Source organism: Rana temporaria, chromosome 2, assembly GCF_905171775.1.
Source record: "Rana temporaria chromosome 2, aRanTem1.1, whole genome shotgun sequence".
Lineage (NCBI taxonomy): Eukaryota > Metazoa > Chordata > Amphibia > Anura > Ranidae > Rana > Rana temporaria.
The window spans coordinates 34,153,075-34,170,547 of NC_053490.1; the positions used below are offsets into that span (position 1 = coordinate 34,153,075).

The 17,473-nt window shown below is 45.1% G+C and overlaps 1 protein-coding gene across 1 annotated transcript in view; it reads right to left on the reverse strand.

Annotated features, from left to right (window-relative positions):
- The window catches only part of FCHSD2 (FCH and double SH3 domains 2), a 382,474-nt gene that overhangs the window by 13,117 nt on the left and 351,884 nt on the right, over positions 1–17,473 (reverse strand). Inside the window, exons 14-16 of the mRNA XM_040339308.1 lie at positions 14,605–14,766; positions 2,833–2,967; positions 325–408 (exon numbers count right to left, since the gene is read on the reverse strand). Coding sequence (XP_040195242.1) covers positions 325–408; positions 2,833–2,967; positions 14,605–14,766 — 381 coding nt within the window. The remainder of the gene's footprint in view (positions 1–324; positions 409–2,832; positions 2,968–14,604; positions 14,767–17,473) is intronic.

The following is a 17,473-nucleotide window of genomic DNA, read 5'->3' on the forward strand; positions in this document are numbered from 1 at the left end:
AAAAAAAAACGTAATTTTTTAGAACCCGAAAAACGGTCGTGTGTATGCGGCACTACAGTTGAACACATGAGGCTCAATTCACAAGCATTACACATAGGCAGAGATTTTTTTTTTCAGCAGTGTAACAGCAATTCCCCAAATCTCACTGGATTTAGCTGAAAATTGCTTTTTTATTTTGTAAATAAGAAACCTTATCCAGCATTTTTAGCATTGTAAATTGTAAAACTCAGGATTTTTAGCTTGGTAAATTGAGCCTCTTGTCTCTGGAAACCCAGAAACAAATTCTTTACCAGCCCAAAATTTTTTAAATAAGAGTGGAAATACCTTGACCCAATCTTCCATGTCTCCGTCTTCTATAACTTCTAGCAGCTCGTGCTCCTCTATGGTCAGCTCATCGGGCTGTGACGCCTGGAAGAAGAGGTGAGCGATTAGAGGAGAGGGATTTATACAGAACAGACACAAGAGGTTTATCACCCTATCTAGATGGCCAGGCCAAAAAGAAATGGGAGGTAACCCATCACATAATAATCTATAATCTATATCCTGTTTACTTTCCTTCTACGCCGCTCCTCTTGTGTGATAAAGGCTATCAAAACTGACTTTTTCAACCCGTACGGGCAACGCTTTTTTTTTTTTTTTTACAATAAAAGGCCATCTCTGAGCAAAAAAAAAGTGTTATCCTCACAAGTGTTCCAATGTCATAAGCAATGCCAGTTCCATTTCCACAACATTCTTTGTGAGTCCAGTGCTGTGGTGCATCTGTGGAATCATAAAGGGCTTGTGGTAGGGTAGAAACAGCTACCTGGTCTCCTTAATGGCAACCAATCATCTGGGAACTGTGCGGAGGAAGGGGTTTATGAGGGACTACAGGGAGTGTGGAGATACAGTTGTGTGCATCTCGATAGTGGGATGCTATGTGCCTCATTTACAAAAAGCAACAGTAAGACCAGATTTTTTTTTTTTTTTAAATACATTTGTACATTTATAAACCTACGTTAACCACTTAAAGTGGGATTCCACCCGCAATTTTTTTTTTTAAAGTCAGCAGCTACTAACAGTGTAGCTGCTGACTTTTAATAAGGACACTTACCTGTCCTAGTCGCCCGCGATGATCGCTCAGTCCTGGCGCCTCCACCCTTACTAAGGGAAACAGGTAGTGAAGCCTTACGGCTTCACTGCTCGTTTCCTACTGCGCATGCGCGACTCGCACGGCTATTTGTGAATGGGCGGCTGCCTCCTGGGATACACACAGTTCCGAGAAGGCATTCACAAGAAGACACGGCGATGTAGGACGAGCCTGAAGATCCTCCGTGGTGGAAGAAGAGGCAGAAGAGCTACTTCCGCATAGCAATAGCCCTTTCAGGTGAGTATAAAAAAATAAAAAAATACAAATAAAAAATCTAATTTTAGTTATTTTAGGATTTTTAGTGCAAAGAAAAAAAAACGGGTGGAACTCCACTTTAAAGCTGGGGTTTCACCCCCAACATTTTTTTTAACATTACATTCAGGCGAGTTATGATAATGACATTACGCTGTTTTTTTTTTAAATCCTTGCTGTACATACCGTTTTATATAGATATGTTCACCGCGGCTTCCGGGTATAATCTGCGGTACTGGGCGTTCCTAATTGATTGACATGCTTCCGACCGGCGCATACAGCGCGTCACGAGTTGCCGAAAGAAGCCGGACTGCGAGTCGGCTCTTTACGGCGTCTGCGGTGCTTCGATGAGGCTTTGGTGGGTTTTCAATGAGGCTTTGGTGGAGCCTTGATGAGGCTTTGGTGGGGCTTCGATGAGGCTTCAGTGGGGTTTCAAGCAAGCTTTAAATCACCACTAAAGCTACATGGGGTATAATTTTTGAAGTGAAGCCAAAGCAAACCAAAAGCAAGGTGTAAACAGGACTGAAAAAAAATTACCAACGCTCCACCAAAGCCTCATCGGAAACCCACCAAAGCCTCATCGAATTACCAAGCAAAGTGTAACATGGTGGTATTTTGGTTTGGTAGGCATGTTTTAGTTCCACTCCTGTTTTGCCTTTGTTTTTTTTCCAGTGCTCCCTTTTGCCTGACCAACTATAGGTAGGGGCGGGTTTAGGCTATCACCTGTCCCCTATCTATTGATTAGCACGCCTGTGCTCCTCTTTAGGAGGCTTTAAAAATCATAGCTAGAACTGCAGTTACACAGAGTGCCTTGACGCTTGGCCTGCAGCTTACCAGGTATTTTGCAAATACATGCAACTAAACCTCTGTTTTAATTACATACAGTTAGACAGATTAATTTGGTTGGCAACTTTGAGCCTGGCTTTTATGGAAATATTTTTTATATTCCATATATATACTTAATCGCATATTGCTAAAAACGCATCTCATTTAAAGTCCCAACTTTCCCCCCTTTTTTTCATACATTTACAGGGATGGAGGCCTGTGGTAGTTCTATCGTATGCCTCATACAAAGTCCCACCCCCATTCCCCCCTTTTTCAGCAAAGTGTAACATAGCCAATCACGTGGCAAAGACCCGCTTTTATTGACTCTTTACCCTGATTGGTGATGCGCTGTGTCCTTGGGACACGCCTCACCACGTGCCAAGGATGAGAGGACATCATATGCCATAACTAGAGCGATCCCGCCTGGCCATCATCTGTCTATACGGTGGGTGGGATCCGGTTAATAAACTGCTGAGAAGTGTAGCAAGTTGAGAATAACATTGTGCAATGTGTGGTGATTATTATAGTAATTATTTGATCAGACTTTATAAACAGAACCCGAGTATCGATCAATTTCCCGGTTGTAAACTATGCAGGGCCCCTGACCTCTATGACAGTCCAGCACTAACCTGGTATGAGTAGATGACCTTGCAGGTTAGAGGATAATTCCTTAGTGTTCCAGAAGGACTTGAGCTGCTGTCATCAAAGGCATCCATACTGTCCTCCAGCTCTTCACCATCGTCTCTATCCAGATCTGGATTTCCCTGCATTTGTTAACAAACCAAGAAGCCAAGAAACAATTAAATGGAAGCCAATGTGCACTTTCAGTCACAGGTGCATCGAGGTGCCATTCACAATGAATCAACAAAGTAAACCAAATGCCATCCATTCATAATGATAGACACCATGGTGCACCAATGCACGCAACAGGAGTTACTGCAGCAAAATGGACCTTTAACCACTTGCCCACCGGGTTAATTTTGGCACTTCTCTCCTTCATGTAAACATCACAATTTTTTTGCTAGAAAATTAATCAGAACCCATAAACATTATATATATTTTTTTTTAGCAGACACCCTAGGGAATAAAATGGCGGTCATTGCAACTTTTTTTCTCGCACAGAATTTGCGCAATAATTTTTCAAACGCCTTTTTTGGGGAAAAAAAACGGTTTCATGAATTAAAAAATAACAAAACAGTAAAGTTAGCCCATTTTTTTTGTATAATGTGAAAGATTATGTTACGTCGAGTAAATAGATACCCAACATGTCACGCTTTAAAATTGCGCACATTCATGGAATGGCGCCAAACTTCGGTACTTAAAAATCTCCACAGGTGACGCTTTAACATTTTTTACAGGTTACTATTTTCGAGTTTCAGAGTAGGTCTAGTGCTAGAATTGTTGCACACGCTCTAACGCACGCAACGATACCTCACATGTGGGGTTTGAACGGTGTTTACATATGTGGCCGGGACCTGCATGCGTGTTCGCTTCTGCGCGCGAGATAACGGGGACAGGGGCGTTTTGAATTTTAAATTTTTTTTTACTAAATTTTTTTTATTTTTACACTTTTAAAAAAATAAAAACAATTTTGATCACTTTTATTCCTATTACAAGGAATGTAAACATCCCTTGTAATAGGAATCAGTGTGACAGGTCCTCTTTATGGAGAGATGTGGGGTCAATAAGACCCCACATCTCTCCTCCAGGCTTACAAGCATGAAATCGGTGAAAAAAGAATCACCGATCACATGCCGACAGCCGCGATTGCGGCTTTGTTTACTTCCGGGTACCGGGCGTGACGTCATAACGTCGCGCCCGGTCCTCCGACGGTAATAGATGACTGTGACCGTCTAGTCCCCAGTCATCTCTATGGTTCCCCAGCGAGCGCCGACCGATTCGCTCTCCGGGCTCCCGATGGCACGGGAGAGCCCGGAGAAGCACCGGATGGCGGCGGGAGGGCGTCCCCTCCCGCTGCCTATAAGAACGATCAAGCGGCGGAACCGCCGCTTTGATAGTTCTTATGGTGCACAGAATCAGCGGCTGAAGACGGCGATATCTGAATGATGCCTGTAGCTGCAGGCATCATTGAGATATCACCGCTCAAAGTGGAGGACGTCCTCGGTGGTAAAGAGGTTAAGGGTGACAAAGCTCTCTGTCCCTGTCTCTCAACAGTGTTCCAATATTGTAACCCTCATCTTATACCCTGACCCTGCCAACAAACCCTTAGAAATGCCATACAGCCATTGATAAAATGCATACAGGCAGAAAAAGGCTGCAAGGAGATCAGTAGCGTCAAAATGCAACAAGGGTGAAAAATATAGGTGTGATTTATTTAAAAAAAAATCATCATGTCATGAGAACAGGTTTCCATACTGGGAAATTTCCCTTTTTTCCTGTTTTAGTGACAACTGTAACATTTCGGATTTTGCCTTCACTTTATTTCTCAGCAACAGTGGTCAGCAGGACAAACGGAGATAGTCAATCTCTCTAGTAGGCTTATGGGTGGCCATAAAAACTTGACAGTGATTAGCCCTTCACCAGCACATAAAAAACGCAAAATAGTTTTGGCGTTACATACTCTACGTTTAGCTGAGCAAATTTGAATATATCTATGTGACATCTTAATTTTATAACTTTACGCTTACTGCTAAATTTACAAGTTTCTAAACTACATTTGGCTTCTTAACCACTTAAGACCCGGACCTTTAGGCAGCTAAAGGACCCGGCCAGTTTTTGCGATTCGGCACTGCGTCGCTTTAACTGACAATTGCGCGGTCGTGCGACGTGGCTCCCAAACAAAATTGGCGTCCTTTTTTTCCCACAAATAGAGCTTTCTTTTGGTGGTATTTGATCACCTCTGCGGTTTTAATTTTTTGCGCTATAAACAAAAATAGAGCGTCAATTTTGAAAAAGAATGCAATATTTTTTACTTGTTGCTATAATAAATATCCCCCAAAAGTATATAAAAAAAATTTTTTTCCTCAGTTTAGGCCGATACGTATTCTTCTACCTATTTTTGGTAAAAAAAAATCTCAATAAGTGTTTATCGTTTGGTTTGCGCAAAATTTATAGCATTTACGAAAAAGGGGATAGTTTTATTGCATTTTTATAAAAAAATTTTTTTACTACTAATGGCGGCGATCAGCGATTTTTTTCGTGACTGCGACATTATGGCGGACACTTCGGACAATTTTGACACATTTTTGGGACCATTGTCATTTTCACAGCAAAAAATGCATTTAAATTGCACCGATTACTGTGAAAATGACAATTGCAGTTTGGGAGTTAACCACAAGGGGGCGCTGATGGGGTTATGTTTGACCTCATGTCTGTTTCTAACTGTAGGGGGGGTGTGGCTGTAGGTCTGACGTCATCGATTGTGGTTCCCTATTAAAGGGAACACACGATCGATGACGCGCCACAGTGAAGAACGGGGAAGCTCTCACCATTCTTCAGCTCCGGGGACCGATCGCGGGACTCCAGCGGCGATCGGGTCCGCGAGTCCCGCAGCCACGTAGCTTCGGACCAGGTCATGTGCACGCGCGCGCGACCCCACGGCTGGGCTTAAAGAGCCACGTACATGTACGTGATTGAGCCCAGCCGTGCCATTCTGCCGACGTATATCGGCGTGAATGGGTTCCTTAAGCGGTTAAAGCACAACTCCACTCTCTCAGTGAAGGAAAGAAATTAGCAGCGCCGATCTAAGCGAAGCATGGAATGAAACCAAGTTTAATATATGGTAATTACCGTATATACTCGAGTATAAGCCGAGTTATTCAGCACATTTTTTTGTGAGCTGAAAACGCCCCCCTCGGCTTATACTCGAGTCACCTTTTTGCGCCTGATCTACCGGAATTTGGAGACCCGGTACCGGCCGGACGTAGGTCCCCTGGACCCCAAACCTGGCACACATGTAGCCCCACTCTACAAGTGTGCAAAGTTTGTTTTCCAGGGGACCTACGTCTGGGGAGCACTGATTTTTCAAAGCTAGGCACCCCTTCCATAGACTTCCATGTTAAACGGTAATTTCTCCAGTGATTTTGGGGACCTGGTGCCTGCCGGTTGTAGGTCCCCTGGACCCAAAACTTGGCACACATGTAGCCCCATTTCTCCTCTACAAGTGTTCAAAGTTTGTTATCTGGGGGACCTACGGCTGGGGAGAACCAATTTTTCAAACCCGGGCACCCCTCCCATAGACTCCTATGTTAAACGTCATGGCATGGGCACAGTGAGGCATGAGCACAGTGAGGCATGCACATGGTACAGTGAGGCATGGGCACAGTGAGGCATGGGCACAGTGAGGCATGGGCACAGTGAGGCATGCACATGGGCACAGTGAGGCATGGGCACAGTGAGGCATGCACATGGACACAGTGAGGCATGCACATGGACACAGTGAGGCAAAGTGAAGAACAGTGAGGCATGCAGATGGACACCCTAGGCTTATACTCGAGTCAATAAGTGTTCCCAGTTTTTTGTGGTAAAATTAGGTGCCTCGGCTTATATTCGGGTCGGCTTATACTCGACTATATACGGTAACTCACATGGGCAGAGCTCAGCCACGCCCTCTGCCTGCCACAGCCAATGTACGAATGATGTCTCACCACCCGGTAAGCTGATCATCTCCAGCTCGGGAGCCTCGGATGCCACCGGAGCAGCCGGGACTAGCGGTCACCTGTGCCTGCCTGCATGGACAGCAGAGACCCATGAGGACCTTGTATACTATATGCCTACACTGCCTCTACCCTCTGTGAGTTTATTACCATATATTAAACTTGGTTTCATTCCATGCTGCACTTAGATCGGCGCTGCTCTTTTCTTTCCTTTACTGTCCACAGAGTCGCCTCCAACTCTGACAGCTGGCTGCCAGTATCTACAGTGCATGGACTCTTGCTGTAGAGACTCCTTTGGACTTTCGTTTGTTTTTAATTGTTTTGGCATATTATGCCCAGATACACCCCTGCATTATTTGCATGATTTTGTATTTTTTTTGCAAAACCGCTGTGCAAATACTGTGTTACATAAAAAAATTGCAACGATCGCCATTTTATTCCCTAGGGTCTCTTTAAACTTGTACACAAAAGGTGCCAGAAAACGTGTGGTCGGCAAGTGGTTAAATCCATCATATTTCAGTTAGGTTTATCCAGCTTTGCTATAAAAAGCACACGCCTTCCAAAAGTATGGCAATAAAAAAATTCTACAAGGGTCTCGGCATGTGGTGATCTGAGGAATATGCGGTTGCCAAGATATTTATTTTTTGCAAGCGTTTGAAAGGCAAACATGGGAAATAAGCTACAGCCAGAAATATGGGTCACTGACCTAGAAGTAAAGGACAAAGTCCAGACTGCTGCTGCCTGTGTGCTTCTGAAGCGAGGTGAGGGACTACAGTAAGTGAGGAAGGGTAGTCTCCTCCCCCACCTTCTAAACCCCTCCCTCCTGCTATCAGTAGAATAACATTCCCATGCACACTGTCCAGTATTGAGGGCACATTAAAGTAATTTTAAACTAGTTATTTGCTTATTATTAATAGGATAGATGGTATACGTACCTGCTCTGTGCAATGGTTTTACACAGAGCAGCCCTGATCCTCTTCTTCTGGGGCCCCCCCGCCGACTCCCCTGGCTCCTCCTCTTTGAAGTGTGCCCCCATCTGAAGCCACTTACTAGGAGGCACTCGTACAGGCTCAATCTAAGCTCCGCTGCCTGCATCTATAGTCACAGACAGCACTGCTTGGCCTTGCCCCTGTAGCTTTATCACAGGATTAAAGCAGCGGGTTGGGGAGGGGCAAGGAATGGACGTTGTATTTAAACATAGATTGCGTGATAGATTGTATAATGGAGCTATACTTTGTACTATTTTTATTTATTCCTTTTTTAAACTGACGTTTTATTATATATTTCATAAAAAGGAAAACTACGAAAAAACCTCTGTGCACGCCCCTGCACATTTCTTTGAGCCTAGGTTCACACTGGTGCAGTGAACCGCATGTGATTCGGACAGGAATCGCATTGTGTCCCTGTTTAAATCACATGCGACTCTTTTCAACCGCACGAAAAAAAGTGCATACATTTTTTTTTTTGCATGGGTGTTCACATCTACACGATTAATTTCTGCCAATCGCACTACGTTTTGCAAACAGTTTTTGGGGTGGCGTCAATGCTGTATCCTGGCCTAGGGCAGCACTTTGCAGGGGGGCAGCATGGAAAGAGTCCCTACTAGCTTGCGCTACACTGTTAGTGTATTGCCACTCTTATTAGGTGGACTTTGCTGACAGGCAAATTAGTCTCGCTCCCCCATAAAGCGGCCGCACTGCTTCCGGTATGTGGGTGGCCGAAATTCCGCAACCGTTTGGGGGGGGGGGTTTGTAATTTTGACTGTCCTTTCATCCTGGACCACAAACCTTCCTCACTGTGCTATATGTTTTCTGCTGTACCATTGCCTTGGTTATAGCTTCTTAGTCCTCTCCATAAAATTATCAGAAATTTGTGCTTAAAGTAGAACTATAGGCAACACTTTTCCCCCCCCCCCATCTTAAATAGAGTAAGGGAGGGTTATAGCCCCTGTCAGTTTATTTATTTTTTACCATCCCTGTCCCATTGCAGAGATTTCCCTTCACTTTCTGCCCCATAGCCAAACAGGAAGTGAGAGGAAGTCTATGCAAATTAAGGGAATCCATTGCCCTCCCCAGGCCCTCAAAACGAGTGTCCCCACTCGAAAATTTCAGGGCGGGTCTTAAACAGCAAGGGGTGTGGCCTTGCCAGTAAGGGGTGGGTCTTATTTAAAGTAGGGGGTGCACGCGTTTAGTTAGGCCTAGAGCAGCACAAAACCTAAATACACCACTGGGTGCCACTAAGTTAACTTAAGTTGACAACCGCAGCAGTACTCAAGAATGGAGTGCGATTGTGATGCAGAGCGGGAAATGCACAGGAATCACTGCGAATCCCACACCATATCAGTGTGAACCAGGGCTTATACAGCTGCAGGCTGGTTCTCCTCTCTCTTTATATACTGGGCAAGATCAGTTTAACTGTGGCTTTTTAGAACTTGTGCTCTAACTCCTGGAGGTTAACTACTTGCCGACCTGCCGCCGTCGTTTTACGGCGGCAGGTCGGCTCCCCTGCGCGAGAGCCCGTAGCTCTACGTCGGCTCTCTCACAGGCCACTAGGGGCGCGCGCCCCTAGCTCGCCCCCGACTCCCGTGCCCGGTGGGGTCGATCGCCACCGGGCACACGCGATCGCTTGTTACAGAGCGGGGACCGGGAGCTGTGTGTAAAATGCTGATCCTCTGTTCATACAATGTATGAACAGAAGATCAGTGATTTCCCCTAGTGAGGCCACCCCCCCCACAGTAAGAACACACCCAGGCATACTTAACCCTTCCCCGCCCCCTAGTGTTAACCCCTTCACTGCCAGTGGCATTTTTATAGTAATCCAATGCATTTTTATAGCACTGATCGCTATAAAAATGCCAATGGTCCCAAAAATGTGTCAAAAGTGTCCGAAGTGTCCACCATAATGTCGCAGTACCGAAAAAAAATCGCTGATCGCCGCCATTACTAGTAAAAAAAAAATATTAATAAAAATGCCATAAAAATACCCCCTATTTTGTAAATGCTATAACTTTTGTGCAAACCAAACGCTTATTGCGATTTTTTTTTTTAAGAAAAATATGTAGAAGAATACGTATCGACCTAAACTGAGGAAAACATAGATTTCTTTTATATTTTTGGGGGATATTTATTTATAGCAAAAAGTAAAAAATATTCATTTTTTTCAAAATTGTCGCTCTATTTTTGTTTATAGCGCAAAAAATAAAAACCGCAGAGGTGATCAAATACCACCAAAAGAAAGCTCTATTTGTGGGAAAAAAAGGACGTCAATTTTGTTTGGGAGCCACGTCGCACGACCGCGCAATTGTCTGTTAAAGCGACGCAGTGCCGAATCGCAAAACCTGGACTGGGCCTTTAGCTGCATTTTGGTCCGGGGCTTAGGTGGTTAAGCAATTTAGTGGAGATAATTAAAGAATCTTAGGTAAACTCGGCGCGGGTATCGGCGTATACTGCGCACCCACGATTTTGCCCTGATTTTTAGGGCAAAAAAGTGCGCGGTATACGCCGATAAATACGGTATTTGTCCTGAAAGGTATAATTTCTCTAATTTGAGTTATCGACAAAGCAAAGTGTATATTTTCAGCATCAACATTCCCGATATAACCGGCACACTAGGCATATAGTAGACAAGGCTCCCTTTAGATGGAAGAGATGGCTAATAGAGCGGGACCTGTGAAGTATATATTGCCTAATTCCTCCCATTACCTGGCAGACGATTATCTCCAACGCGTCTCACAGACTATTCGCTCAAGCTTGCTTAATGTTTAACGTATCATAGAGGCTTGTAGTAGAGGTCACACACACCCTGGGAAAACCCTGACCTGCACTATACCATCCCCTGCTGTGTTATGTGACCAATTCAAATTAAATTCTTTTTGAAACCCAGCTCAAGTTTTACAAAGCAAATGAAAAAAATATTTGGCCCAATAAAAACTCAAACAAGGACTGAGTCCTTCAAGTGGGGACAGAGACAGCAAAAACAACCACTCCTTACAAAACTAAAAAGTTTATAACAAGATATACTAAGGATTTTAAGAAATGAAACGTGGGTCTTGTATATTTACTTCTGGCGTTGTTATAGAACATATACAGATTAACAGCTGTCCCACACTCTGCATTCTGAATGAACTGAAAATGGTACACAGGCTTTAACACCCATCTGTTGCAAAACATAACGTTGCCAACGTGCATGGCGGAAGTAAATATTTCTTATGACTGCCGTCTTTGTGAAAAAATAAACAGATTGTGCCATGATGACCAGATGGCAGTAAACAAAACGCTCTGAATCGCTCGCATTCCTTGGCACCTGCTGCAGTAACCAGCACCACGCGACTGATTGGGGGCGATTGTCTGGAGCGAAGGGAGCCAGTTGGAAGGGTGGCAGACGTCGCTGGGTACCGGTGTCATACAGCAGCTGAGACACAGCCATGTCTGCATGTGACAATAGTCTACAACGGCCTTTCTCAATCATTTCACCCCATAGAAACCATTGAAAGAATTTTTATAGTTTTTAGTGACCCCTTGCTAAAGGTTTGATCTAAAGCTCACTGTATGGTACCAAAGTTATCAAGATCTTGATCTGAAAATAAAAGAACAATATGACATACCTAGAGTGCGATACTAACAATACTATAGGCATTGTTAATATTCTAATTATGAAATGTTCTAAATAAATAAAATAATTATAATCACAAACTACCGTATTTATCGGCGTATACCGCGCACTTTTTCGTGGGTGCGCGATATACGCCGATACCCGCGCCGAGTTTGAGCCACTGCGCCGGCATATACCGAGCGCAGTACACTCGGGTATAGTCGAGCAGGCTCGGCTCCTCTCGCGGTCACGTCCTGGACGTACAGGACGCACAGGACGTGACCGCGAGAGGAGCCAAGCCTGCCCGACTATACCCGAGTGTACTGCGTTCGGTATATGCCGGCGCAGTGGCTCAAACTCCGCGCGGGAAGTGGGGATCGAGCGGGGAGGACACCGCAGAAGGACGCCGGACACGACGAGGAGGACACCACCGAAGCCGCAGACGGACGCCGGAGCCGACGAGGCCGCCGATGGACGCCGCGCAAGACACCAAAACTGTAAGTACTAAAAGGTTTTTCTTACAGGAATGCGGGTCCACTTTAGGGGTGCGCGCTATACGCCGGAGCCCGCAATACCCCGATAGATACGGTAATTATCACTAGTAATCACAAAATGTAAAAAAAAAAAAAAAAGACAGGCTCCCTTACAACAGTGGTCACCGGAGAAGTGCATTCTCACAATGGTGGTCAATGAGAAGAATGCCAATCTTAAAGGGGTTGTAAACCTTTGGAGGTTTTTCATCTTAAAAAGTGGATGTAAACCCGAATTTATTTTTTATTTTTTGATGTCACAATGTAGAGTATACGATTTCTTATCATCTGTGCCCAGTCTTGCCACACAGAGTTAATCCAGCTCTGAGCAATCCTCTTTTATTGTTCAGTGAAATAAAACCGGACTTACAGAGAAAAACCTTAGTCCGTTCCGCCCCCTTGCTGTGAATGACAGGTTATTTACATATCTCACGCACTAGCCTGGAGACAGGCATTATTTTTTAATTCCCACCCCCACTCCTTTTCTAAAGTCATGTGGTTACTTTTCTGGATTTTGACTGGATGTTAGTGATCATAGCAGAATTTAGTGTAAGGAATACACAGGAAAAAATGCATGCTGACAAGGGGAGTGTAGAGGAGGATGGGGAGTCTACTGACATCACGACTCCATCCACAGAGCTCCAGACAACAGACCCACCCACAGAATCTGCAGTTTTCCAGTTCTTATAACAGACAGAGGGGAAACATTTGACAGGTAAGGATACATGCAGGAGACATGTATATCCTTATAGATCAGCACTATGGCAGGAGTTTAGAAAGGATGAGAGTGGGTTTACATTCACTTTAATGTATTCTATGGATTAAGGTAAAAAAACTTCTTTTACTTGAACCCGATCTTTCCTGCCACGAGAATGAGCCCAGCAGCTCCAGCCGTTGTCTCGGGTCCTCATTGGATAGATTGATAGCAGCAGCAGCCATTGTCTCCAGCTGCTGTCAATTAAATCCAGTGACATGGGAGTCGGGGGGGGGGGGGGGGAGGGCAAGTCCTGCTGTCTGTATCAATGAAGACAGCAGCAGCAGGACTCGGGAGTGCGCCCGCACGAGTGCCCCATTGGAATACGGGTCTCCGAGGGGGCACCCGATGCGGAGAGGAGCCAGAAGCGCTGCTGGTGGACCCCAGAAGAGGACGATCAGGGCCACTCTGTGCAGGGCCACAAATAAAGCTTTCTTTTGGTGGTATTTGATCACCTCTGCGGTTTTTATTTTTTGCGCTATAAACAAAAATAGAGCGACAATTTTGAAAAAAAAAATGTACTTATACTTTTTTTCCATTTTTTACTTTTTGCTATAATAAATATCCCCAAAAAATATATAAAAATATTTATTTTTTCCTCAGTTTAGGCTGATATGTATTCTTCTACATATTTTTGGTAAAAAAAAAATCGCAATAAGTGTTTATTGAGTGGTTCGCGCAAAAGTTATAGCGTTTACAAAATAGGGGATAGTTTTATGGCATTTTTATTAATTCTTTTTTTTACTAGTAATGATCATCGATTTTTTTCGTGACTGCGACATTATGGCGGACACATCGGACACTTTTGACACATTTTTGGGACCATTGTCATTTTCACAGCGAAAAGTGCTATAAAAATGCACTGATTACTGTGAAAATGACAATGGCAGTGAAGTGGTTAACCACTAGGTGGCGCTAAGAGGTTATGTGTGCCCTAAGGGAGCGATTCTTACTGTAGGGGGCGTGGCTGTAGGCGTGACATCACTGATCGTCGTGCCCTATATCAGGGAACAGACGATCAGTGTCACTGCCACAGTGAAGAACAGAGAAGATGTGTTTACACTCGCCTCTCCCCGTTCTTCAGCTCCTGTGACCGATTGCGGGACACCGGCGGCGTCCCTTTGCCATCAATCAAATCCAATGACGCGGGCGCCAAAACTAGAAAACAGCATTTTGGTTGGCGTTGAAGTTAAAATGTAAATATTTCCATGAATGCACATTTTGAAACAGTGGCTTCTACAAACATTTTCTTACTATATACATACATGGGGGCAGCCAAGTCGTTTTTTTACTGGTGGAAGCTCTGCTTGCACAGTCTGTCTGCTCAAACTGTACAATCCCCTGTGTTAAGCAGCCAATAGACGATTCGACTTTCTTTGCTTCCACCACTGTTGGAAAGAAAATAAACTTGCTTGACTACCCCATCAAACCAGTAAGTGTCCGTAGAATCCTTACCACAGCGCTACTGTGTTCTGCAAGTAGGGGGGGCACAGGGAGCCTTCCCGGCCAGCAGAACAAGATTACTGCTACCAGCTATAGCCACCGGCAGTAACTGCATGTATCAAATCTGACAAGCTGGTTGTACCCATGTCAATCAATGGATCGACTTGGGTACTATCAGCTTGCCCATACATGGATCGAAACTCGGCCGGACCTGCTGAACCAGCCACATTTTAATCAATGTATGGCCGGCTTTAACCTCTTCCCTTAGCAGTCCTTCAGCAAGGATGCTCATTGCACTTTAATAATACTGACTAGGAGGCCCCGAGGCTCACTTGCAGCACAACTCACCAAGTGGTAAAGGAAGGTTTCCCAAACAGCCTTCTCCAGAGTTGATTTAACATAGCATAGCTTTGGTTTTATGTTCATAAAAAGGTAATTTGTTCATTCAGGAAAGAGAGATGACCTTACCAAGTGCGAAGATCCGTTATTGATCAGGGTTGGAAGGCTGGCCCATCGCTCGTTCTCCAGTTCTTCCATCACCTGGTTCATGGCACTCTTTAACCACGTGTCCACAGACACCCCAATCTGTCGCAAGAGATCCAGGCGAGCTTCTGCCTTCAGCTTTATGATCTGTTGGATGACCAGAAGAAGAAAATGTTTAGATTTGTCTTGTATTGTAACAAATGTATTCAAATATTTATCACTTGGTCACAGACAACACACATATTTAAAATATGAGACCCGCTACAAATCTAAACAAGAACGAAGATTTGCAGTCCAAGGACCACGGCTATGGAACGCTCTACCCACGGACATCCGCATGTAAGAAAACTATCGGGCCTTCAGAAAAAAACGTAACACCTCTTTTGAAGACACAGGACGACACTGGATGCAAAAAGCGCCTTGAGGCTATTTAGTTCGCATTTGTAGCGCTAAACAAGTTACTCACTCACTCTAAAATCCAAATTAGAGAAATTACACCTGCAGGCCTCTTCAGGACAGATATCTTTAACCCGATAACAACCAACCAGAATTAACTCTAAACCAAACCTGGGCTGTGCGTTACACACCCCATCCTCCATGCCAGCAGTATACACTTACCTTTCCTTTGCTCCATCACCAGTGGAGGGAGATTAAAGAAATACCCTGTACTTCCAGGTATAGACTGTGACTCAGCCACATGACAGCGCTGTCACATGGAAAGTCCATTGCTTTTCTTAAAGCGGTAGTTCACCCCCCCCCCCGACACATTTTACCATCGAGACAGGCATTGTAGCGCGAGCTACAGTATGCCTGTCCCGATTTTTTTAACCCCGTACTCACCTCGTAGTCGTCCATCGTAGATTTCGGCTCCCGCGGGGAATGGGCGTGCCTATGGAGAGGGAGGATGATTGACGGCCGGCCCTGGCACGTCACTCTCCCCGAAGACAGCCGGAGTAGGTCTCGGCTCTTCACGGCGCCTGCGCACAGGCTATGCGCACGCGTCGTGAAGACCAAGCCTATTTCGGCTATTTCCGGAGAAGCGTGACGCGCCAGAGCCGGCCGTCAATCATCCTCCGTCTCCATAGGCACGCCCATTCCCCGGTATCTTCGATGGACGACTACAAGGTGAGTACGGGGGTAAAAAATTCGGGACAGGCATACTGTAGCTCGCGCTACAATGCCTGATTTTAAGGTAAAAGAAAAAAAAAAATTTTTTTTTCCCGTCGATAGGGTGAACCCCCGCTTTAAGCTACAACTCTTTCCTTACAGTCTCGGTGATAACCCAGAGATAGCGCTGGTGCTTGGCTCTGGGGAGACCTGCAGAGTGCTATGCAACTTAAGGATGTCTGTGCTGCTCCTGGTAGTTGGTGGTGGGAGTGAAAGGAAGTTAAATATAAGCAAATATAACTACACACATAAATGCAGTTCTGTATTCACCCTGGTGGTGAAGGGGTTAACCACTAGGTGGCGCTGAAGGAGTTAAGTGTGTCCTAGGGAGTGCTTCTAACTGTTAGGGGGCATGGCTACCAGTGACACGTCACTGATCGCTGTTCCCATTGACGATCAGTGACAGTGCCACTAGGGAGCAAGGGGAGATGCTTGCTTACACTTGCCTCTCCCCGTTCTGCAGCTCTGTGACCCAATCACGGGACACCAGCGGACATCGAGTCCACGGGCACGGTCACGGAGCTCGCGCCCACACGGCTAGAATTTCAAAGTAACGTATATATACGTTACTTTGCCCAGTCGTGCCATTCTGCCGACGTATATGTACGGGAGTCGGTCGGGAACCGGTTAATTGCGGTTTTCGGCAGTTTTGTAATATTACACTAGTTTACATTCAGCTCTGCAATGTAAAAAAAACTCTGAACGTTGATAAAAGCGTGTATATTCAGCATTTTTTTGTGGTCAGAAGAACTGCTGTTGAATGTGATTTTAGGGTGTTCAGACAACAGTCCATAAACTCTCCTGATGATAAATAAACGTCAAAAAACATCCATATGTGCATGGACACATAGGATAACATAGAGGGGAGTTTAAAGAGGAACTGCTCACATAATTTGTAAAAAAAACATCTTTGCCATTCTGAAGCTTCCCTCCAACCACTTTGCATATTATTTAATATATACTGTGATTGTGTACTTGCCAAATATGCTGCAGAAATCTCCCTAAACTGAGTCTGGCTGCATTCATTTTAATTGTGGGCAGCTGAACCTGCTGCCTGTTCACTTCCTGGATTTACACACACACCTCCATCTCTGCAGCTCTCATTGGCCCTCTTATGACACATCCCCCCCTCCCTTCCTGGCAAACTCTCATGAGAGAGAGGGAGAGAGAGCTGTACATGATGTCATAAGCCTCGGCTTTTTACCAGACAAGAAACAGGAAGTGGGCTGTAAAAGGAATTTACTGGCAGAAAAAAAAAATACTATCCAAAGTTAAAACAACAAGAGCAGAAGATTTAACCACTTAAGGACCCCTTCACGCTGATATACGTCGGCAGAATGGCACAGCTGGACACAATCACGTACCTTTAAGTGTCTCTTTAAGCCCAACCGTAGGGTCACGAGTGCGCCGCTGGTGGCGCTCGCGACCCAGTCCTAAGCTCCGTGACCGCCCCTGCGGGACCCGATCGCCGCCGGTGTCCCGCGATTGGTCACCATAGCTGAAGAACGGGGAAAGGTTAGTGTAAACACACCTTCCCCGTTCTTCACTGTGACAGTGTCATTGATCGTCTGTTCCCTGATATAGGCAAAGACGATCAATGATGTCACACGTCCAGCCCCACCCCCTACAGTTAGAAACACATTTGAGGTCACACTTAACCCCTACACAGTGCCCCCTAGTGGTTAAC